Source organism: Phalangium opilio, unplaced genomic scaffold (genome assembly GCF_054372755.1).
Source record: "Phalangium opilio isolate 3A_F unplaced genomic scaffold, DU_Popi_V2 ptg000079l_1, whole genome shotgun sequence".
Lineage (NCBI taxonomy): Eukaryota > Metazoa > Arthropoda > Arachnida > Opiliones > Phalangiidae > Phalangium > Phalangium opilio.
The window spans coordinates 398,862-424,047 of NW_028324187.1; the positions used below are offsets into that span (position 1 = coordinate 398,862).

Genomic DNA, 25,186 nt, shown 5'->3' on the forward strand with positions numbered 1-25,186 from the left:
AATTACAAAAATAATTGAAAACCGATTGAAAAATTTATCCCGTTTTATTGGTACCAGTGGATTTACAATCGATTCTCGACTTGTATAATTATTATTACCAAAAAAAAAACGAAAAAGAATTGAAGAAAAAAAAAATGATCATTAAATTTTTTATCCGAAAATTAAAACTGGTAGTTGAAGACGAATTTTTCGTCCATTTTAGTTTTGAGATTGACAACAACCCGTCCGAGAGGACTCCCCCTATCTTGGGAGGAAAGAAAGGTAATTTTTACAATCTTTGACACTGCGGTAGGTATTCTATATTTTTTTTCTTTGTGTGTGTATGTGTGTGTGCACCTGGACCCTCCTAGTGTTACCTTTTATCCCTAGAAAGTCGCTGGGGGAATAGGTACTGTCCCTTAAACTGGTTAGTTTTGTTTGAAATAGTCGAATTCAGGTGTTTGTACTTGGTTTGGAATGAAAACAGCGTGTCCACTTTTATCAAGAACGTATATTAGTTCTTGGAACATGCTGCGCTTTTGTAGTGACTCAAGATGGCGGACTTGCATTAGGTCAGGGAACCCGACCGTGAATAAAGAGGGGGAAGATGGTAAAACGCCCTACAGCCCCCCCCCCTAAAAAAAAAGAAAAATAAAACGTTCTCAGCTGTTAAATGGGTTCTCGAAGCTGCTAGGGGAAAGATCGTGCACTACAGTAACCCCCCCCCCCTCCCTCCCAAAAAAAAAAGAAATAAAACGTTCTCAGCTGTTAAATGGGTTCTCGAAGTTGCTAGTCCTTAACCTAATCTGCAACCTTTTGAGAAAATTGTTGACGATAAAAATGGGCGGGAAAAAAACACCCATATACTTGATTTCTAAAAAGCCCTCCCCTTAAAAACCGCGAAAATTATCGTTACTTAGAAGAGATAGAAGCTCAGGAGTAAAACTGCCAAAAGATGGCGGCACCTTACGGTGGCGTATTCTCCTCTCTTCGATAGACGAAATTATTGACGTCATGGATCTACCTACGTCAGTCGTTTATGTGACGTAATAATTCTCTCTCTCCCTGTAGCGTCTTATTCCTGGGGCTCAACTTCCAACCTCAATAATAATACCCGTATCATCGGAGAAAATTCTAATTTTAGTTATAAGTAGTGTAGTGTAGGTCCCTAGTAGTTAAATGATTTAATTTTTTCTCTCTTGTTCAAATAATTGTTATAATGGGGAAAGAAGTTTCATTTGGTTTTTGTAAAAGATTGTTTTTCCGTGATTTTGTTGTAACATATTTATTTCAACCCCCCCCCCCTGGTGCCAGTTGGGGTTATAAATAGAGTTCTAGCTTTATTACGCAAACATTTTAGTTCATTGACGTGCCAAAATACCGATGATGATTTCCCGCCATTATTGTGGGGGTTTGGGTTCACCAAAACTGTTTACAGTTTTGCGCATAATGAAATGATATGGATGAAACCGTTTAATTAATTTTAATTTAGTTCCTGTATGTTTGTTTATATTTTCTAAATATTTAATCATCTGACAGAACTCCTTACTTGAAATTCCAGTTCAAGAAAGGGGGATGGGGAAAAATTTATTACTTATTTAAACTAACGCTGATTAGTATTCTTTACGCATTTTGAAATTATTTTAATAAATTAATTTCATAATGTCCCATTAGTATGGTAACACTGACCTATTTTAAAAAAAATATGTCAAAGGTCGTAAATAATTTGGCGTTTGTGAGGGAAAAAAATGTGTTTCAGAAGTTGTTGGTAGCCTGGGAGTGTAGAGAAAACGTGTGGAACACGGGTCTAATGTCCGACCCCTCAACGAGGCACAGTAAGGATGACATTCTTCTCTTGTAGGCCCTAGTTTGTAAAGTTCCCCGAATTTTAAAGCAGTGTTTTTTCGCTGGTTTTCGACATAAGAGATTTAGATGGTCGGGGATGGGTTGAGGTTTGAAGAGGCTTATTGGAAGACAGCCAGTGTCGCAGTATTTGTGACTCACTCGGCGAAGAACTTAAGAATCTGACTTGGTTTTAATTTTTTTACTCATTTTCAAATAGTTCAAATCGTCCTGGGACTTTAAAAGTTGGGCGGGCTTTAGTACGGAGGCCGTTTTTGCAATTTTATAAGTGATATAATTGTAGATGTATATTTGGGTATCTTTTGGAAACGATAAACGAGTGGCATTGATATTGTTTTGAAAGTTAGGTATTTAATGTCACCTTGTAACGGCAAAAAGGTCGCAATGTTCTTGTTTATATTAGTGCAACAGGTTTTATCATGCACCTGATGGTGTTTTCAAAGGTCTAAATAGTGTATGTAGCGAGACTTGGAGTTAGGCTTAAGTTATAGTTTAATGCTTTTTACCTTAGTAGCTGGTAAAATTACTAACCCGACTTTAATTTAACTAGAAAATAAGTCGGTTTGTTTAAAAAATAAAGAAACTCCTATATTTCTATAAAAATAATGCGTGAAAAATTATTGATTTATGAAAAAACCCGCCAAAAAATACGCGGTTGAATTTTGGCGCCATGGTAACGGCGCGCGCACGGTGATCAGTCCGGCAGCTGAGAGACGGAGCGTGCGGAGTGATACACGGATCTACAATATTGGATCTCCCGATTAGTTAGTAAACAAGCTTCCAGCTGTAAGGTGAGGGACGGACGATATCCGTCTAAGGCCTAAGTTAAAATTTATCTTCCTTTTTACTTCAGTACGCGCCGCGTAAGAAAATAATTGTAATTTTACGGTAAATTACGCGAACTTATCGGTGCTTTTAAAGTGTAAACTGTAATATGTAGGCGTTAATTTAAACCCTAAGAAAATTACCGACGAAAGGCCTCGGCTTAACGGGCAGAGGTAAAAATCTACGCGGCTCAATTCTTTCGGAAGTCGGTCGGTCGAGACCCCGCCGCTGCTGGCATAGGCCTAATCGGTTCACCCGACAAAAAGATGTCTTCGCGGGTAGAAAAGTGCTAGACGTTCGCGGTATTTAAATTCGGTGTTTAATTTAAACGAAAGAAAAATCCACCCGGCAGCCAGGATGTTTAGCTAATAGTCTACGCATCATGTCCAGCCAATCGACAAATAGGTAAGCCTAATTTCTAACGAATTTTACTGGGATTTATTGCCAAGATAATTTCGAGCTTACTTTTCGTCTTATCGTCTGCATTAGACGGCCATTATCCTTTTTGAAAGAGAAGGGGTCGTCCATAAACTACCTCATTAATAGACCTAAAACGACCCAAATAACCCTAAATTTCAATCAGGTTATATGAATTTAATATATTAGGACGTTTCTGCATCAAGATTTTCGCACCTATCTTGCCGTAAAATAGCGTTTTTCCTTAGCCACGTAGACCGTCGTAGCTTTGCCAAGTCCTAACGACTAAGCCTTGTCACATTCTTTTAAATATCGAGAGTCCCGTTTTGTCATTTTTAGTTGCTTTTAGTAACGTTCCCGTAATCCTTGGATTTTAACACCAAGAAATTCTTGATTTTTTTTTAATCGGAATTTTATCGTAATTGCATGGTTTTTTAATGATAATTAGGCTTAGTTAAAAACCTAGAAAAGTGTTACAAGGAAGTCAGTCATGATTGAGGGAAAAATAAAATAGACATATGAATCATATACCACAAAAATAGTTGATGAAATCAAACTAAAAATGGTTTTATCTGAAACAATTAGGATAAATAGGAATTTAAAGATAAAACATTTTGACGTTGAGTTTTATTTAGTTAGTTCCTTGGAAATTATTTAAAAAGAAAAAAATCATTTTGACAAGAATGACTTGGCTGCATTAAAACATGCCAAATAGGGCCTAATTTTTTCTTAATTATTTTTTAATTATTATTTATTTGTTTAAAATGCCACGAAAAAAATTCCAATGGTCTAAATTCCATGTAGAAGCAGTTTTTTTTCGGGTATTCCAAAATGTCTATCAGGTTTTGCCAGCCATGTAATCAACCTGTTCTTTACGTTGAGGGAAAAATCTAGGCCAAAGATTTTCATTAAGTAGGCTAGCCCACAATGGCGGCCTTTTTTTATAAGATGGCAGCACTTCAACCCTCTATAAATTACCCAAAAAATTTCAATTGTTTCACGAAGATTTTAGTTAATTCTTAGAATATTCATAAAGTTTAAATGTGTGACGTCAATATCCCATGGGATACCTGCGGGGAAAACACTTCGCAAGGTATTGCGTCACCAATTTCGCGTTAAGATTTATATCATTCTTGAAAATTAAAGTGGCCTTAATTTCAAGTTTAGTATAATTTAACTAAAACCCCACCCAACAGGGTGTAAGACAGTAAAATCAGAAATATAACAGGGTTATTTAACTTTAGTTTTCTGGCTATACACCTGGAAAGGAAGGATGTTATGTCCAACAGGTGCTTAATGCGGTTCATTGTTTCAAACTAAAAATATATATATTTATATTTATTACAAATATATAATAACCAATAGGCCATAAAAATTATTCTAGCGTTTAATACGAAGCCCTATGGCGTTAATTATATTTATCATTTTGTAATACATTTTAATTATTATTCATATATATAGAGGGATTAAATTTTATTAATGTTTTGGGTCTAGGTCAAATCGAAACTAGGCTTAGATAATTTAGACAGAAAAAAAAAGAATTATTTTGAATAGGGAAAATTAAAATTGAACATTGGTTGCCACATAGAGTAAAAAATCCTTGGGTTGTTGTTTTTCTAAAGAAAATTCGAGTTAAATTTTAAAAATTTACATAAAGAGATAAGCTACAATCGCATTCATCCATCCTGACCTTTAGATCTTATTTGTACAATGATTGTAACCTTTTCAAGGTCACGTAAAAGTTAAAAATACATTTTTTTATTTTTGTTTGAATGGAGTGTCCAAAAACGATAACATATTTAGTATAAATTTCAAAACGGCAGGGGTTTTGGGTTTGGGATTCCCCTATTGCTTGTTTGAATTGGAAAGTCTTAGAGGATAAATGGGTCTCTTTACTCTTTTGTAATCTGTAAGGCCAGGGAAAAATATTATCACCTGTCATAAAACCAAACTTTAGGGCCCGGTTCCCCCTTAGAGGGGGTGATTTACCCCCCCCATCCTTTAGTTCGGGAGAGGGGGTCCATAGCTTTCTTTGTGGTGGATTGAAATTTTAATTTATAAACGGTTAATAATTTATTTAATTAATTAATTAATTACACGAGCCCTGATTGTTGTAATTACAATTAGGAGTATTGGGTGTCGTTGGTAAATGGGAGAAGTAGAGCTATATATCTTTGTTATTAATAAAATACAGGATTCAAAAATAAACTCAATTTCAATTCGATTTAAAATACACAAATAACATCGTGAGGCTCACGACGTGATCCGTAATATGGTTTAGAAGGGGTTTTCTTGAGAACGGTACTTCAGTTTATAAACTTAAAAAAAAAAACAATTTCCAATGTAAAGAAATATAAATATGGCAAACAGTAAAATATAATATTTTTCTCACATAAAAATAAATATATTATCAGGCGCACTTAAGAAAATTTATTTTATTTTTTTATTTTTTTTTTTTGGTATTTGTATTTCCTGTTTCATGGTCTATGAATTCCGCATGATCTTTTGTTATCAAACAGTACACCAAATGTTCTCTTCATCTCCTCTCCACACTCGTATGATTTTGTGGTTATGACTTTTAAGGTAAATTTAAGGTTAGAAAAGGGCTAAAGGAACTTCTCTTTGTTTTTGTACGTGTTCGTCACTCTAATTGACTGCCACAATATTCTTAATCATTTCTTTCCACTCCATCCTCCTTAATCTTTGTGGTTTAAGACTAGAAACCGGGAAGGATTTTCAAGGGTTATATACAGAACCTTGATAAGGCGGAGTTTTGGAAACGCGGGGAAAGGTCAGAGGTTTAAACTTTTTTCCCAACAAAATCAGGGATAATTCGGGGATTTCATTGGGTGTTTCAAACCATGATGCTTCGAACAATGCTAAATATGAGCTAGGTGTAATTATGAAGTGCACTTTAATTAAAATGGTCAGGGATATTTGAAAAAAAAATTTGGTCAGGGAAAAGTTAGGGATTTTCGTCCGAACACTGTAGACTCCCTAACCGTCTTTGTGACTAGGGATTCACCCCCGCCCCAATCTTGAGAAGAACTAAACCCCACCAAACCACCACCAAGTGGTTCTAATTAGCCCCTCCCCCTAGTCTTAGTAATATCGAGTATCGACCATGCAATTTTGTCAAAATTCGGTAACGAACTGTGACTGTGCCTAAAGAACAAACATGCAATCAAACAAACCCACTTTCTCAAAGATACATTACATAAACGCCTACGATATATTAAAATATTGTATCAGAAGTCCATTGAAATTAGCCAAGACTTCTGTAAATATGTATATAAAAATCTTATGCATTGTATATACATACAGACTAGGAGGATTCGTATCATTTACACAGGGAGGCCGGGCTTCACGTTTTTAACAAGGAGACCTGACTCATAAGTTGAGTCTAAAGCCAGGCCTCCTTGTGTAAATGGTATGAATTCTCCTAGTATGTAAACCATGTATATATTTCAAAAAATTGACGCCAAACAATAGAGTAATGGTAGCCCCCTAGGTTCGACTGTGTTAATAGGGTTCATACAAACCTGGAAAAATCAGGGAAATAAATAGTTGACAAAAACCTCGGGGAGATTTCGAATTTTTAGTAAAATTCAGGGATATCAGGGAAATTTGCGTCAAACAGGGGCCGAGTAATTAAGCAAAATGTTCATAAACATACCCTCCATAGGATTAAAATTACACTATACTTTGGAGGCTCGTAACTCTGGTTATATTAGGGATACTGGGATGTCCTTTGATTATGTAATAGTCATATTTGTCCCCCCCCCCCTCCTTCGTTAACATTTGCTCCATAGCTCCATATACGGGAAAAACCTGGAAATCTCAGGGAAATTTGTTTTCTAAAAGTTGTATGAACCCTGGTTAAGCTCTAAGGGGAAATAACATGGGGTGCCATTCGTCTATATGCAGCGAAATTATCATTGAAAATTGGGACTGTCTACCTGAAAGTTTGTGCATTTGACAGAAAAAGAAATAAATGTCCCTTGTATATTTGAATCAAGAACAGATGTTTTATTTAATTTTTTTCCCTATAGAAATGTATAGGCAGTCGATTTTTATGTAATGGAAGATTTGTTGTAAGTAAAGTTGAAACCGTAGTTAGGTTTTCGTATATTACTGGTTGTTTTTTTCTTCCTATAATAAAGTTCTCCAATAGATAAGGGAGGCGAACGCTGTACGGCCTTGACAAATACTAACATGGCGTTCGCTAACTGCAAAGATAGATATTGGCGATATTTATTACTGTATAAATTCGTAATTATTGCAAAGTAATTAAGTCCGATCTCGTTAATTTTAAAGTAACGAACTCCGTCCAAGAGTTCTTAGCGGGGGGAAAAAGGGATGCCAGAGGTCAGGGAAAAGTTGAGGGAAAGCTTGGAAAAGTCGGGGAAAAGTTGGAAAAGTCGGGGAAACCTGGAACAGGCAGGGAATTTTGAAATGGGGCGTGAAGATGAAGGTGAAGACGGGGAATTTGGTTTCAAGCTTGGATATTTCTTAGGTTTATGCAAGATTATATCGTAGTAAATGTTTTAAAACTATACGCTGAAAAGGTGACCTTTAGCAATGATAACCTTTGCCCTCAAAGGGTCATTCAGCAGGGTTGCCACGGGAATTTAGAAATGAGCCAAAAAAGTCAGGGAATTTTTAAAGTTTTAGCAAAGTCAGGGAATTTGATTTTAGTGGGTAAAATTTCTGGGGATAAGTCTTTATTGAAAGATTAATGAAAGTTCCTCCTCATCCTCTCTCTTAACACAGAAAACTCTAGAGCAATCCTTAAAAATGTCTAGAAAGTAAATGCTCTCTAAAATAATCTGCTAGACTGTTATTTATAGTTAAAATGCTTCTTAATCATTTTGGTGCAACAAATACATTGGAAAACTTAATGCAGAGAGTTTATTTAATTAAACGTGCTTTAAAAATTTACACTTTTACCCTAAAAGGTCAGGGAAAATCTTAAAAAAAGGTCAGGGAAAATCTTAGAAAAAGGTCAGGGAAAATCTTAGAAAAAGGTCAGGGAAAAATGGAAAAGTCAGGGAATTTGGTTCTGAAAATTCTATGGCAACCCTGTTCAGGGAAAATCACCATCAATAGTTAAAGAAAACATGCTGGGCAAGTCAGGGAGTTTGAACCTGAAAGTCTTGTAAGCAAATCAACCCTGAGAAAACATCGGAACTTATCTACAATTAAGTTTCAGAATAGACATAAAATCAATTTGGTCGAAACTATTATTTTAGAGAGGAAATGTAGCATACGAAAGTAATGGTGTAACTCCGGCTGAAATTTCATTCTAACGAATGCGCCATAGTTAGTTAGTTAGTTAGTTGGTTGCGGTTGTAGTCTAGCTTATAATTCTGAATGCATGCGCCATGTTTTTCCCCTATACAGGAAAAATAGTACCCATACCCTAGTTTACGCAATGAGACTGTGTGTTGTGTATACGACTACAACAACTCTATAGCTAGTAGTGTATAAGATGTTATAATTTTCCTGCTATCCTTGAAAAATTATTTAACAGCTGTAAATTTAATCTATACCACCTCTCTCGTCTATAAGGTAAATCATTTTTCATCTACTCTAACATCTCGTATCATTTTAACAGCTCTATATATACGATAATAGTTTTGACGCAATCTTATATATGGTGGGATAACTTATCAAGAAATTTAATTTACCAAGTGTATAAATTTTTTAAAATGATCTGGTGATGGTAGACGGATAGATAGAAGTAAAGAACATCATGAATATTATATCTTTTTTTACACGACAAATTTTATAGGTCAAGAACCTGTAGTATATATATATATATATATATATATATATATATATATATAAATTTTTAATCTTTTTCATTTCATTTCATTTCATTTGATTTCATTTTAATTTAGGGGGGAAGAATTATATTACAAGAGGGGTACTGGATGATTGGAACCCAATATACAAGGTGTTTCTCTTTGATTAGTCTCCATAGCATAAATTAAGGGGGATGTTCTTTGGGTGATCCGATTTTGAGTCGAAAATGTATAACTTCTATCTCCATTTTGATTGCCCTAAGGGACACTGTTTTCGAGTTATGATGGGTGTTTTAGGGATGATCCCTTAAAGGCCGACTTCCATCGAAAAGAGTTCTAGCGAACTGAAAACCGAGCATCGAGACTAACAATGGAGCGACCGTGCCATTCATCTTCAGTTCGCTAGAACCACATTGTACGGCTTTCAGTTAGCGAGAACCCTTCCAACTTTTGACCCAGCGGGGATTCGAAAATCGGCACGGTCGCTTCATTCTTGGTCTCGATGCTAGGTTTTCAGTTCGCTAGAACCCTTTTCGCTGGAAGTCGGCCTTTAATTAAATTAGAAATCATTAACTTTTAGTTTCTTAATGAAATTTAAGGGGTCATCCGTAAAATACTCTTAACAATCATAACTTGAAAATGGTGTCCCTTAGGTCAACCAAAATGGAGATAGAAGTACAGAACATTTTCTACTCAAAATCGTGCACCCAAAGAACACCCACCTTAATTTATGCCATGCAGACTTATCAGAAACACCCTGTATAGGCCTATATACTTTATTGCAAATCGCTATAAATATTGTAGAATTGAGGGGATAATCACTGTACATCGATGGCGGGTTACGTTTAATCATTTTAAACCTTTGGGAGAGTTTTAAAGTAAACTTTTGAGTGACGAGCCTCTCGGTTCAAATTTCGTAATGCCCGCACTATAGGGGGTATGTTTCATGATTTTCATCTTCGATGTTGAAATTTTGATCTATAGGGGTTTGAAGATTATTAATTTATAACCGGGTATATTTTTAGAAAAGGTACTTCGTTACTCGATGTTAGTATCCTTCTTTTGAAGTTGGGGAATATGTAGTAATTATTTTACTTTAAATGTCTCCCTAAAGACTTCAAACGTATCTCTATTTTTTTGCACAATAGGTTAATTAAATAAGAACTTTTCCATATTTTGTATTTATGGTCGCAACAGCGATATCTTTGATATTTTTGACTTAATTATTCGATCCTTTATTGTTGTAACCCCTAGTATAGTCTGCTACTACGAACCTTCTCTTGACGTCACATTAATATCTCTTACGTCGGTTTTTACGACCATATTTGAAGTCTTCATCTCAGGGCATACAATTTAGAGTTTTAGACTATACCAATATTGACGTCACGCCCCCGTAACTCCTACAGTCTTAGTACCACTCTATTAGGGATCATTAGACCTACAAGATACTCAAAAGGGATTACCCTAACCAAGAAGCGATATCTAGTATATTAGGGAGAAGGTATAAGATGCCTAAGTATTCGCGCCCCATAGTCCCAGTCCCCATTTCAAAATACAAGGGGGGGATGTAAAAGGAGGCCGGGCTATTTCGCCTCTCCTCAGTCGGAAAATATGACTGTAATTTTCGTCATTCGGGTCGAGCTGACGTGAGTTTTCAAGAATCAATGAGATGCTGGTTGTAATTTAGAGGCGGGGATTAACTCCGGACCTACGTTTGGACTGGAGATAAAGCTAGAAATGTGGTGAATTTATACCTTCTCCCTAATAAACTAGATATCGCTTCTTGCCCGTATCTTTTATTGAACCGAAGTTACTACAAATTGTAGGTGGTGCATGCAATTAGGATTAACCGTTAATGTATCAATCCGTGCCTAAACTTCACCTTTTTCGCAATTTCTATTCAACTGGAAAGTACTCACCAAGTTTGAGATACAATTCCTGCCGATTTTTGCAAAAGTTTTTAAAAAACATTTTCTGGATATTATTTCGTGATAAAAGGTTTTTTTGGAGTGAATGGAGAAAAAAATTGTTTACAAAATTTTTCTCTTTTGAGTTTTTAAGAAACTAAATTCAATGAAAGTGACTAGGCGAGGGAAAGAAAAATAGGCCAGCAGGTCAAGCCTAGAAATTTTAGAAAGAAAATCATGGGACTGACGCCGCGTTAATATTATTATAAACAAATCAGGACTACACCTAGGTTTCTAACCTCAATCGAGAATTAAAAAGGTTTTAGTGGTACTGTGGCCGGTGGTGGTCCTTCTTTTATAGCTACTGTTTTATATAGTTATATTACAATTATTTAGTTTATACTTGGAACTGTGTGTTTGTTTATTTGTGTGTGTGTGTTGCTAGAAAATCAATAGCAGGGTTCGTACGGAACCTGGATAACCTGGAAAACCTGGATAAGTCAGGGATATGAAAATTAGGGGAATAAGTCAGGGATTTAAAAGTTTTTCCTTAAAAGTCAGGGATTTCGTTTGGTATATTAAGCTATGCTTCGAGAAATACTAAATATGAGATAGGTGTGATGAAGTGGGCTCTGGTAAAGACCTTAAAAGTGGTCAGGGATATTGCCAAAATTTTTGTCAGGGATAACCTGGAAAAGTCGGGGATTTGAAATGTAAAAATTTCGTACGAACCCTGAATAGAAACTAAAGTGATTGTTCATCAATATGTTCTTAAGGTTAATGAGGATATATTTTGAACTAATAATATAATCAGAAGTATATAATACTTCTCTTCGAGAGAATTGTACATACCACAAAGCTGGGTGTGTAATTGTAACACGAGTCTTCTCAAAATCATCTTACATTTATTATAGCAAGGTTATACTAAACCTGATCACATACGCGATAAATAGTTCCCTCATCATTATACTCTATTAACGCTTAACTATTTGCCAAGGCGCATGTTTGCGATTATGCGTTTTTGTCCCACGTCAAGACAATCAAGGTTTGTGGATTGATTGATTGATTGATTGCTGGGGATTTAGTAAATACCAAACAGTAATGGAATTCACCCTAGCACGGAGTATGCGATGCCCATCTGAAGTTTGATGAGCGGGAGAACAAAGGAAACAAAAAGGTGCATGAACAATGGAAGAATCATATTACATAACTAAAGTATTAAGAGGATACAGAGTGTCATCCTTCTTCTATTATCCCCTTCTGATATTACATAATCATAATTTTTCTTGGTTATTATTATTAATAATAAAGCGCGTATATCGTTTTACTTTCGTTCGTTTCGACAGAAGTATAATTTGTATTTTAGCTCGATACTCAATGGTTTCTAGTTATTACTTAACTATATGTAATAATGTAGATTATAGGCGTTCATTTTATTTGACCCCCGAGGGGCTTCTACAGACAGAACGTAGCCAGCCAGCCAGTCATGAGGAGTGTAGGTAGGCACGTGTGTCCCATTTTGCAATTATAACAAAATACATTTTGCCACGCAGCCTGGGCCTCCAAGGTCCTTTTCCCCAATCCCGGGCAAATAATTTAGATTTTAGTAGAGAGGAGGAAAGGAGAAAAAAAAACGATCTCCTTGACATTGGCCTGTATGTATATTTTAATAGACTCCAAACGTCTTGGGCTGAAAAGCCTAATTATATCTGAGTTTTATGGAGAATCTCAGACGACCTTGTGTTCTCTCTCGTACATCTTATTAGGTTGTGTACATGCGCACATGTTTTTTTTTATTACTATACTAAATACAAATTGAAACGTACTAATTAGTATGGAATTATTTAGGCTTAAAATGGTGTTTATTTCATGTTTTTCTTTGTGGTATTGATTGACAACTATTCAACCTAGATCTCATGGTTGCGTTTATGATTATAAAAATTGTTTTATTAGAATTATCAAGGGTTTCTTTGGCAATATTGCGTCATACCTTTACGCCCCCCCCTCCATCGCCCCCACCAAATTTGGTTTTATGAAGAAACCTTTATAAAAGAAAAAAAAACCCGAAGTTCTTTTTATTTTATTCGGTGATTTTTGTAAAGTTTAAGGGATTTTTTCTTTTTTCGTACAAAGGTTATATAGTCACGATTTTAGTGGAAAAATCCCGTCTAAACTCAGCTACATGATTTGTCAGAAGAAATACCCGTTCAAACCTAACTTTAAAAACTTTTCATTGGTTGTGAAGAATTTTAGATAACAATTCGTTGCGTAAAGTGCTGCCTCTAACTACCCCATGTCTAAGACTAAATTTCGAATAATTTATTTCAAATCTTAAGCTTACTACACACAAGTGACAAGCGAGTTTTAAGTGTTGCGTGGCGTATAGAGTAAATTTCAGTTGGCTGCGTAGTACGCCACGCACTCCTAAGTCCTACCACGGTTTTGGCAGCCATATTGGTGGGTTTCATCTTTCCTTATGCAATGAACCCACCAATATGGCGGTGTAAGTTATCTCACATATCTTAGCTCCTCTCCCAAAAGAGCTCTCTATATGTCTAAAAAATTGCATTACGTCTAAAGCTACACCATAAAAGCGTCGCCAGGTGTCGTTATAGCCGTAGGTACGTTTCGAAACGCACTAAAGTTAGCTTAAATAACTACTGATCTTTGTTTTTTAAAGGAAGCTTTGTTAATTGTTAAAGTTTCTTTCAAAAGTTATTTGAATCACGCACCCACGACAACTTAAAACTCGTCGATAAAAATTCCTCCCATTTTTCGAACCAATTTGTTCGCGCGACATTTAACGCGTGACAATTTCGAGCCAACGAACAAAATTCTAATTTCTTCTTTGTCGCCGTTGTTCCAGGGTTTAATTGTTCTTTACCCTAAGCACGCACCTTCTAATGCACGGATAGAAATTCGAGAACTCACGGAACCTTAAAAATAAATAAAAAATGTTGAAGATCTTTTCGGCATTAGGTGACAACTAGAAAGTTAGAAAGCGTGAATTTATTTTTAAAATTTCTCCATGAATATTTATAGTGCGGTGTGATGGTTTTCACTAAGAGGGGTGAAAATCTCCCCTACTAAGCGTCTGCAGACTCTCATTTAGCCAATGCTACAGCGCAGGCGCCAAAAAGAGAGATGGAGGGCAGAGTTTTAACCCCCGTTGTCTTTCCCTCTCTTAGTTACATCAAGAAGTGATATCTAGTTTATTAGGGAGAAGGTATAAGTTGCCTAAGTATTCGCGCGCCATAGTCCCAGACCCCCTTTCAAAATGCAAGGGGGACGTAAAAGGGGGCCGGGCTATTTCGCCTCTCCTCAGTCGGAGAATACGTAATTTTCGTCATTCACGTCGCGCTGACTTGAGTTTTCAACAACCATTGAAATGATGGTTGTAATTTAGGGGAGGGGATTAACTCCGGACCTACTATACGTTTGGACTGGAGATAAAGCGGGAAATGTGGGGCGAATTTATACCTTCTCTCTAATAAACTAGATATTAGATATTACTTCTTGGTTACATCAAGATGTTCTATTGTATGAAAACATCATTTTGAAGTCGATATACGATTTCGTTTCAAGACAATATTCTCCGGTACGTGTACCGTCATCCCTTAGTATAAGAAAACCTCTTTGCTCCTTGAGTCCTAGCTGCTGAAGGGAAGGAGCCCGCGGAAGATGGTGGCGACTCGTGCAAGGAGAGTTTACAATATGGAAGGGAGGGACTTGTAGATGAAAGTCGATCATCTTTTGAAACGGTTGTTGAACTTTCCTCTTTTTCGTGCCTCGCTCTACTTGCAGTCTTCCACCTTCTTCATAATCTATCGCGTTGAATCTCTCCCTCCTCCTTCACGAGTGTGTCGCGTTTGAAAGCCAAAACCACCTATCTTATTTTGTGTCAATTTAATTTAAATGAGAAGTTTAATTGGATGGAGATTAATGGAATTAGAAGAGAAACAAACAAACATTAGGCTTAGCTTAGGACATGAATTTTCTTAATAATTAATGCAATATTAGGCTTAAGTCTTGCTGAAAATGATAATTAGTTTCTTTTTAAACCCGAACAAACTGTCAGTTTTGGGTGGATCCTATTGGTTCCGCTTCTTCGCTATATAGAGCTAGCAACTGGATACGGGGAAGAGATAGTCTGACGTCACGCAGCCCCCCATCTGTTTGGCATTTTTGCGCGTAGAATACTGTTTCCAACCGTTAGTGGGGATGAAACTCCAGTAAGAGATAGAAGGGTGTGACGTTTCAGGGTCAGAACTGTTACCTCCCTATAGTCTGCTACTACGAACTTTCTCGTGACGTCACACTCTTATTCTTATCTCTTACCGTGGTTTTGGCGACCATATTGGAAATCGTCAGCTCAGGGCATACAATATAGACCACCAATATTGACGTCACGTCCATGTAGCTCCTCCCCTATCACTACCTATGGCAACAATTTTATAGGATCGTTCTTTTTATTTATGACTCTTTTATTTAGTTACTTTATACAAATTTTATTGATACATTTCCACTAAACAATGAGCAATTTAAATCGTAGATAACCGTTCACTCCTTGCAGAGCAGAGCAGAGCGAATAAAACCGCTTTCGCTATTTAAATTGCTTATCATTATTGAACTTTACGTTATGGATTTATTTTAACAACTTTTAGTATATAACTTAAATGGGTCAACCCCCGTAATATTTGAACTTTAATGTAATAAAAAAAGGTATTATAAAAGTTTAAAAATATAATTTCGCTGAGATCCTCCGTAGGATTTGACCGCGTGCGCTATTGGATTTTGTTGCATTTGTAGAAATATATTGGTCTCCTAGGGTTTGGGTTTGGGTTTCCTAAGCCTTTTTTTACTGGCTTCGCATCTGTCCGTTATAGAAGAAGTCTTTTGTGTGTTGAAGCACGTGCCAAAATGATAGACCGTGATGGTCTTGAAGGATTTTTATGTCTCGAAAAGGTCATTTTCTATCAGGCTGGATCCACTCGTCCCATCAAATTGGGTCTGCTTTTTTTTTTCTTTTCGGTGTTAAAATAACTCAGTCTATCCCAAGAAATTTTCATCTATCGCGATGCGGTTGTTAGAAGCGGGTTTAAGATGGTTAGGGTTAAGTGAAGTCGTAGATGTCGTGTTTACGTACGATTGGTGCAAGGCTTAGGTCAAGTTGTTTGTTGTTGCTGAACCATTGTTGCATGTATTATTCTAACCCTAACCAAGAAGTGATATCTAGTTTATTAGGGAGAAGGTATAAGATGCCTAAGTATTCGCGCGCCATAGTCTTAGTTCCCCTTTCAAAATACAAGGGGGATGTAAGAGGAGGCCGGGCTATTTCGAAGCCTCTCCTCAGTCGGAAAATATGACTGTAATTTTCGTCATTCGCATCTCGCTGACGTGCGTTTTCAAGAACCAATGAGATGCTGCTGGTTGTAATTTAGAGGCGTGGATTAACTCCGGACCTACGTTGGACTGGAGATAAAGCTGGGAATGTGACAAATTTATACCTTCTCCCTAATAAACTAGATATAACTTTTCATCTATCGCGATGTGGTTATTACAATCGGGATGTTAGGGGTTAAGTCGTAAATGTCGTTCCTGTTTACATACGATTGGTGTAAGGCTTAGGTCAAGTTGTTTGTTGTTGGTCAACCATCTATTTATCTAACCCTAACTTAAGATATATGTTTGAGGTTAAAGGTTATTAGGAGAGAGAGAGTCCCTCTCACTGTCCAAGGAAGTAGGGGTGTTTTTTTAGGTATAGGGTTAAGCTTAGAGCATTTTTGTTAATGGTTATCTATGGTGGTTGCCATGGTGATCCGAAGTTTTGGCGGGTAATATCTCCCGCGTTTTATACCGTCCCTCTCTCTCTCTCTCGTGACACGTTGTAAGCGTCATTGATTTCTTGGGGTTTTAATGCATTAAACGTGCTTTAAAAATCTAGGTGGTTTTTTAAGTAAAATTTTAATTTATTCCTAAAGAGTTAAAATACCGTACATGTTTTTTTTTAATATCGCAAATATGGGGAAACTTACTAAAATAAAATAAAAAAAAATAAAACTTTTTAAAGTAAACTTATATTTAATTATATATTTTAAGTTAATAGTTCTTTGCTTATGTCGTGACTGAAGGTTTTAAATTCTCTGTTTGAATCTATTTCCAGTAGCGAGCGCGTGTTTATTGCGGGAATTCAATTGCATTTGAGGAACTGTATGATATGGAGGGAAAAGAATAACAATAGGACAGGTGTCGATATGATATATTTCAAAAGGGTTTAATTCTATTGTTTATTCAGCCGTGTCCGCGCCGTTGTAGTTCTATACCTTTTTGAAAGGACTTGATTTACGAGTATACCTTTCGCTTATCTGCATGCGTAGAGACTTAAAACTTTCGCAAATATTGTGATTATTGTTCGTAAATAATATTGCAGGGTTGCTTTAAAACCTGGAAAAGAAGGGATTTTGAAAATTGGTTGGAGTTTTATACTGGTTCTGTAATTTTGCTATAGTTGTTCCAAAAAAGGGTTCTATGGTCAATCGATTTTGAGTCGAAAGTGTTCTCTGAAATTTTCCCCTAAGGGTCAACGGTTACAGATGGTGCTTGTCATTTTTAAACACAATATTCTGACTCAAAATTAGTGAAAGTGAATGTTTAGACATTCGGGGAAAAACCAAGAATTGATATCTAGTTTATTAGGGAGAAGGTATAAGATGCAAAAGTATTCGCGCGCCATAGTCCCAGTCCCCTTTTCAAAATACAAGGGGGGACGTAAAAGGAGGCCGGGCTATTTCGCCTCTCCTCAGTCGGAAAATACGTTATTTTCGTCATTCGCGTCGCGCTGACTTGAGTTTTCAAGAACCAATGAGATGCTGGTTGTAATTTAGGGGCTGGGATTAACTCCGGACCTACTATACGTTTGGACTGGAGATAAAGCTGGAAATGTGGCGAATTTATACCTTCTCCCTAGTAAACTAGATATCACTTCTTGGAAAAAAAACCTTAAAAAAACTGCGGCAAGCAGACCCATTATAAAAGCGTAGCGTGAGATTTTCCCCAACCCTTTTAATCTCAAATCTATCACCGTAAACGTCATAAAAACGCCAAAATTTCTGCAACATTTCACCCAATCTCAAAAGTAAACATAATATTCCAAATCCAATCAAATGAACCCTTTTTATTTTTTGAGGGGAGGGGGGTAGTTAATTCAGACTAGGAGGATTGATACCATTTTACACTGGAGGAGTCCTGGCAACTTGCCTTATAAAATGCGTAACCAGTAGCCTCGCCTCCTGGCTGGTGGTGTAAATGGACCCAATCCTCATATATTCTGAATTAACTATGTATACATAATCATCCTTTAGTAATAGTATTGGTAAAATTCTCAGAATCCATGTTTATAACAACCAACACCCAAATTATAAATTTAAAACCAGTATAGAGATAGAAAGCTCCTTTTTTAAAAATAAATGGCATCAGCAACTTCGAAGACTTCAAATCCAAAATCAAACTTGACGACGCGGTTTCTTTTCCCCCACCGCTCTGATAAAGAGGGAAATTTGAAAGGATCATTAATTTCAAACTATCCCCGCTTAAGACAAGCTAGAACACAGCCGGGGAATTCTTTTAGTTATTGAGGCTTACATGGGGCATAAACGATGGGCTTACCATCCAAGAAAAAAACACCAAGGACACAAGGAAAAAAAAAATTGATGTTTCCAAGCAAGAAACAAGAGAAAACTGTTAGTCTTTTCGGGTTTTTTCCCCCCGATGAATTTTTTTCTTCCCTCTGTATGGCGCCGAGTAAAGGGCCCGGATGACTTCTTTAATGGAAAAGGGTCATGCATCTATTCCTATGATTTTAGACTCGGAGCGTGTAATATAAAGTTATATTTCAAAACTCTATACTTGTCTATATGTATAAGCAATATTAATTGACTTATTTTAGCCTAAATTGTAGGCGTGTCCGTGAAGTTGGGTATAAATTTCTATTGGATGATGATTTGTACCGTGTATCTAACGGATTTTTTCCTTTCTACTTTAAGCCTAATTTAATTGCTCTTATTTTCATTACGAGACACACTTTTATAACGTCTTCATTTGGTTTAAATTTAGTTACTTTCGGTTCACTATTTTTAGAATTATTAGTAAATTAGTAATTTTAATTTAATTAGAGGTTAACGGTAATAGTTAGTATAGGGCGCTGTCGGTTAGCTGTGGCATAGGGGCTAGCCACCACCCCTCTATGCATTGTAAAGGCGTTAGATAAGTGGCAATAAGTCGCAAGATGACTTGGTCCAAGTAGCTAGCTGAACTTTAAAACTTTAAAACTTTAAAACTTTTTCACTTAAAGGCCGACTTCCAGCGAAAAGAGTTCTAGCGAACTGAAAACCGAGCATCGAGACTAACAATGGAGCGACCGTGCCGATTTTCGAATCCCCGCTGGGGTAAAAGGGTTCAAGCTAACTGAAAGCCGCGCAATGTGGTTCTAGCGAACTGAAGATACGCAATAGAGAATTTCCTTCAGGGGAAAGCAAAAATTCGAGAGGAAATAAATTTTAAAGGATTTCTATTATTCATCTTCAGTTCGCTAGAACCACCACATTGCACGGCTTTCAGTTAGCTAGAACCTTTCCAACTTTTGACCCAGCGGGGCTTCGAAAATCGGAACGGTCCCTTCATTGTTGGTCTCGATGCTCGGTTTTCAGTTCGCTAGAACTCTTTTCGCTGGAAGTCGGCCTTTAACTAGTATGGCACGCGCGTATTATTCTATAATTTCGACAATTTTATAAAATAATTAGTTTAGAAGTTTATATTTACGTCATGTAAGTTATTACAAATGATCAGGGAAATTTCTGGAATTTAGTCAGGGAAAACCTGGAAAAGTCAGGGAATTTCATTCCAAAATGTTTGTACGAACTCTAGCTGTAATAACGATATTCATTATTTTATGTAGATAAAGAAAACTCGCCCAAAGGCAGCATATCTCCATGACCAAGTGACGCAATCATGCGTATAAATTAAAACACCCTTATTCCACAAGCAAGCAATAAGTCTAATTTTAGCCAAGGCGTATTTTTTGGACTACATAATTTGAACAACTAAATGGCCTAATTTTTTATTTTTAGCACACTTTTATTGACAGTTACTCAATAGTTTTAAACCCCTCCTGCATAACGTCATACCTTTACTTACCCAATCATATTTACTCCCTCACCATCCTTCTACTTCGCAAAATCCTCCACAGTGTAGATGTATATGGGAGGAACCGTCTGAAGCCCCGCCCATTTTGGTGTTTCCCTATTATATGATCTTGAGAAATCAATATTAAAATTTTGCCCGGGGTTGTATTAATTTTTTGAAGGATTAAGGTTTGAAAACACGCCACGGCAGCCGTGAATTATTAATTTTATATAGCCAGCAATAAAAAATAATAAATTGTTTAAACTTTAGAGAGAAAGTTTTAGAAATAAAATATATTTTTTATATTTATAAAAATTAAATAGCAATAAAAAGTTATAAATACTCTCTTAAAAAGTAGGTCATGCTACGGTTGAATACACTCTAGAAGAAAAAAATCTTTCACCAAAATCAGTATTTCTTGTTTAAAAAAAAAAAAAAACTAAAATTCCAAAAAACTACCGGGTCCTTAGCTTAGTGTAGAACAGGTATATTAACATTTATATCTAAAAATAGTTAATATCGCTATTAGAATTATATTAAAGAATATTAGGAAAGCAAGGTTAAATTGCTACAGATTAAGCCTAAACTATAGTAGTTAGTGATAGACTGGTTTATGCGTATTAATATTGCCCCATTAATATTAACACCGCTAATTAACGGTTCTAAAGAATACGTGTTTCGCCGGGAGTCTACCAAAATACCGTTGCTTTTCTGTAGTTAAAGGGACAGTGAAATGATTTCGTAACTGCGTAGGGTTGTTTTCCATGGGTTAATGGAGTAGCGTCGGTACTCGGTAGAGAGGGGAGTAGACGGTGTATCCCCCTCTAGGCGCGCTTTTGTAAGAGCGGATACTGTACGCGCGTGGTAGGGGGGATGACACTGAGCTAAGAGGTGTGAGGTTTGCAACATGACTATTGTTGGGTGAGGTGTAAATTACGTTTCAGACTCACTTTAAACTTTTCTGTATGCTTTACTTATTGTACCAGTGCCTTTACCAGAGAGAGAGGGAGAGGGAGAACGTGCATGGAGGTAAAAATTGTGGGGATTTTTGAAAGCTGCGGGGCTAGAGGAACCGCGACCTTGAATGGAATGTTGAAAATTGCTTGGAGTCGCGTTAGGTAGCTAGCTAGCTCTCTCGTTCACGTATATTATAGCCTTGTGGGAGGCGAGTTTCGAAGTCAAAACGCGAGGAAAAACAACTACTACTTTTAACTTCACTCCCCGAAACGTATTTTAGCGCTCAATATATCCCGTTTTTTAGGAGGAAGATGGACCTAAAAAATAAATGATTATTCCTAGAGAGTTTATACGTCCCTCGTCTCGAAAAACGGTCCTTATTTATATGGGGTTATGATTTTCCGGCCCGGGTTTTTTTTTTATTATTGCTTAAACTGTCTATTAAAGGGAACTGTTACAAACAAAAACCTCCAGACTAAAAATAAAATGACTAAATACATCGTGGCAGGGTCGCAAAAACGTCGAGGGGTGCACTGTTGGGTGCGCGCACTGCTATTTTATTTTTCTGTTTAAAACGCGAAAAGATAATTTAGGAATTTAAGATATTTAAATTGTATTTTTATTCATTTTTTTATTCTCGTTTGTGATGATGGAATATGAATAATTTACGGTGGTATAAATGTAACAATATAACGGTATGCTTTAGTAGTTTAGGTTAATATTGTGTGTATTTAAATATAGAGAAATATTTTTGTGAATTTTTTTCAGGATATGGGTACATATGCGCAAGGGCAATGGGTCAATGCTGAAATAAATGGCGAATATTTATGCACGCGAAATTCATTTCACGTGGGTTTTCGAGAGATTTCTATTTATAAATTAATTTAACACGTGTGTTTTCGAGAGATTTATAAATTAATTTCATGTGGATTTCAGAAAGATTTCTATTTATAAACTAATTTTGCACCTGAAATTATGAGAGATTTATTTTCATAAATTAATTTCACATGGATTTTCTCTCGAGATTTTACTTGATAAAGAAATTTATCATAATTTTTCTTTTTCATTCTCGAGATTTTTACTTCGCAAATTAATTTTCCGTGATGTTTCTTCTCGGGATTTCACAATAGAATGATTAAATCAACTTCACGTGATTTTTAATTTCAAAATTTTAACAGTTAAGATGAAATATACTTTCAACCCAACTCCCCCAATATAATAATTTAACGATTAACAACTTTACTAATGACACTAAATTTCTAAGCAAGAGACGGGAATTGAAGCTTAGCTAATTAGCATATTTTAAGAGTAGGTCATGGATATATGCTTATTATTATTATTTGTATAGTAGTATAATTTTCAAGCGCATGCAACAAAACACCCTTTTTAGAGATGAACAAGAGTTAAAATAATAATTTCGCAATTCCCGTATCCGTTTTTGATTCGTTAAAACAATCCAATATTTCACATCAATGAAGTAATTTATTTTGTTTTTTTATTTTGGTATCAATATGAGGATCTTTGCGTTGACATTTTGGGGTTGAGAACCGAGGTTAATGGCGAAATATCTATAGCTGGTATCAAGAAGTGATATCTAGTTTATTAGGGAGAAGGTAGAAGTTGCCTAAGTATTCGCACTCTATAGTCCCAGTCCCCATTTCAAAATGCAAGGGGGGAGGAGGCCGGGCTATTTCGCTGCCTCTCCTCAGTCGGAAAATACAAGTAATTTTCGTCATTCACGTCGCGCTGACGTGCGTTTTCAAGAACCAATGAGATGCTGGTTGTAATTTAGAGGCGGGGATTAACTGCGGACCTACGATACGTTTGGACTGGAGATAAAGCTACAAATGTGGCGAATTTATACCTTCTCCCTAATAAACTAGATATCACTTCTTGCTGGTGTATACACATCGAGAACTTAACACTCATTTCCTTTAAAAAGAATAAAATCGGTTCCTCTAATATGATTGTCAAATAAATTTGCGATTAAACTAAACAGGAAATACTCAGTTTATGAATATGGTATATTATTACGCGACATATACCCAAAACTGGCAGCGCGTGAAAGCAAGCGGAAAATATATGCTGTGTGTAAAGATATGCTTTCTTTCTTTTTATACTCAAAAGAATCCCGCTAAAAGAAAAATATTCAAAATTAATGTAAATACATTTTTCTGAAGAAATCCATTAATTGTAGTTGAAACTGTTTCAAAATTGAAACTTCAAACATAGCTATGGAGTTGCCAGCCCATAAGTCAGGGAAAGCAGTCGGAGAGGGGGGTTAAAGAATTTCATTAAAATTCAGGAATATTAGGGTCATAAAGGTCAGGGAATCGTTTTGCTTACCTGGGAAAGTCTTGCACACCGTTGCATCTTACAGCTTTGCATTTTATAATAATTTTAAACCAATTTTCTGTGGAATTGGTTTGTCTATAAAAATAGGGACACAGCGGTACGGAGGAAACCCCACCTACTTAGCGTCATACCGGTGCTCGTCCAATCTGCTTTACTCCCCCACTAAATAAAATCCTCCACTATGTCGATGTAAAAGGGAGGAGCCTTCTTCAAGCCCAGCCTTTTTGCTGTTTCCCTATATTGTTTATGTTAACATTGACACTTTTTTGTCATCAAGTGTCAGCAAAAATTTAAGTCGATATATGGGGAAACCCTTGAAACTTTAGGGAATTTGAAACTGAAGTTTCCCTACTTACACGACCCTTATTTTCTTTAAGTTTTGACTTAATTTCTTAATTAGTTATCTGTTAAGTTGATTTAGGCCAGGGAAAATCGCAGTAATTAGTCAGGGAAAACCCTTGAAACTACAGGGAATTTAAAACTGAAGTTTCCCTTATGCACGACCCTTATTTTATGTTTTGACTTAATGTGTTAAATAGTTATCTTTTTAAGTTAATTTAGACCAAATTACACAATTTTTTACTGGGAATTGGAGTGGTTATCCCCTCGTCATTCACTCAGAAAGAACTTCTACGAATTAAACGTGTTAATTATTATGTACGGTAATATAAACAAACCAACAAAAAATTAAAGCACACGAGTATAAAATATACAGAGGTGTACGCATAGGAGTATGTGTAAGAGTTAACTTCCTGTTTCCGACTTAGTATTATTTTATATCATCCTCTGGAACCTTATATAGGTCATTTTTTATATATATTAATATTAAAATAAATGGCAAAATTTTTACTATGCCCGTCTTTTGCTTTTGTTTAGAATTTGAGAGAATAAAAGGGAGATTAAATTACTTGGAAACGCAAAATATTATGAAGCTCGCGTTTTCCTATATTTGTATATACAGTTTATTGATTGGATGTTATAGTTATGCGCTTCGACTTTCTCGGTATCTTGTAGAGGAAATTGAACGGCATGCAACTTCAATTGTGTTTAAGTCAGAATTTCACAAGAATTTCATAATTAAAATTGACAAGTGTGTGATTTGATCATTTTTCACGTGCTGTTAGCTTCCAAACATAGAATATTGTGTAATATATGTATATATATGGTTGATAGATAGCCTGTGAAAATCTCGGTTCGTTTTGAGAAATCAAGGAACATTCGTAATTATTTTGAGAAATCAAGGAACATTCGTAATTATTTTGAGAAATTAGGGAGAAATTGCATAATTATTTTTGAGAAATTAGGGAGAAATTGCATAATTATTTTGAGAAATTAGGGAGAAATTTCATAACTATTTTGAGAAATTAGGGAGAAATTTCATAACTATTTTGAGAAATTAGGGAGAAATTTCATAACTATTTTGAGAAATTAGGGAGAAATTTCATAACTATTTTGAGAAATTAGGGAGAAATTTCATAACTATTTTGAGAAATTAGGGAGAAATTGCATAATTATTTTGAGAAATCAGGGAGAAATTGCATAATTATTTTAGAGAAATTAGGGAGAAATTGTATAATTATTTTGAGAAATTGCATAACTATTTTGAGAAATTAGGGAGAAATTGCATAATTATTTTGAGAAATTAGGGAGAAATTGCATAATTATTTTTGAGAAATTAGGGAGAAATTGCATAATTATTTTGAGAAATTGCATAATTATTTTTGAGAAATTAGGGAGAAATTGCATAATTATTTTGAGAAATTGCATAATTATTTTTGAGAAATTAGGGAGAAATTGCATAATTATTTTGAGAAATTGCATAATTATTTTTGAGAAATTAGGGAGAAATTGCATACTTATTTTGAGAAATTGCATACTTATTTTGAGAAATTGCAT

General features: G+C 35.8%; 1 protein-coding gene across 3 annotated transcripts in view; it reads left to right on the plus strand.

Annotated features, from left to right (window-relative positions):
- Positions 1–2,599: 2,599 nt before the first annotated feature.
- The window catches only part of LOC149654004 (uncharacterized), a 60,841-nt gene continuing 38,254 nt past the window's right edge, over positions 2,600–25,186 (plus strand). For all 3 annotated transcript variants that reach the window (XM_089845346.1, XM_089845347.1, XM_089845348.1), the window contains exon 1: positions 2,600–3,072. In XM_089845346.1, coding sequence (XP_089701472.1) covers positions 3,050–3,072 — 23 coding nt within the window. In that variant the 5' untranslated portion in view covers positions 2,600–3,049. The remainder of the gene's footprint in view (positions 3,073–25,186) is intronic.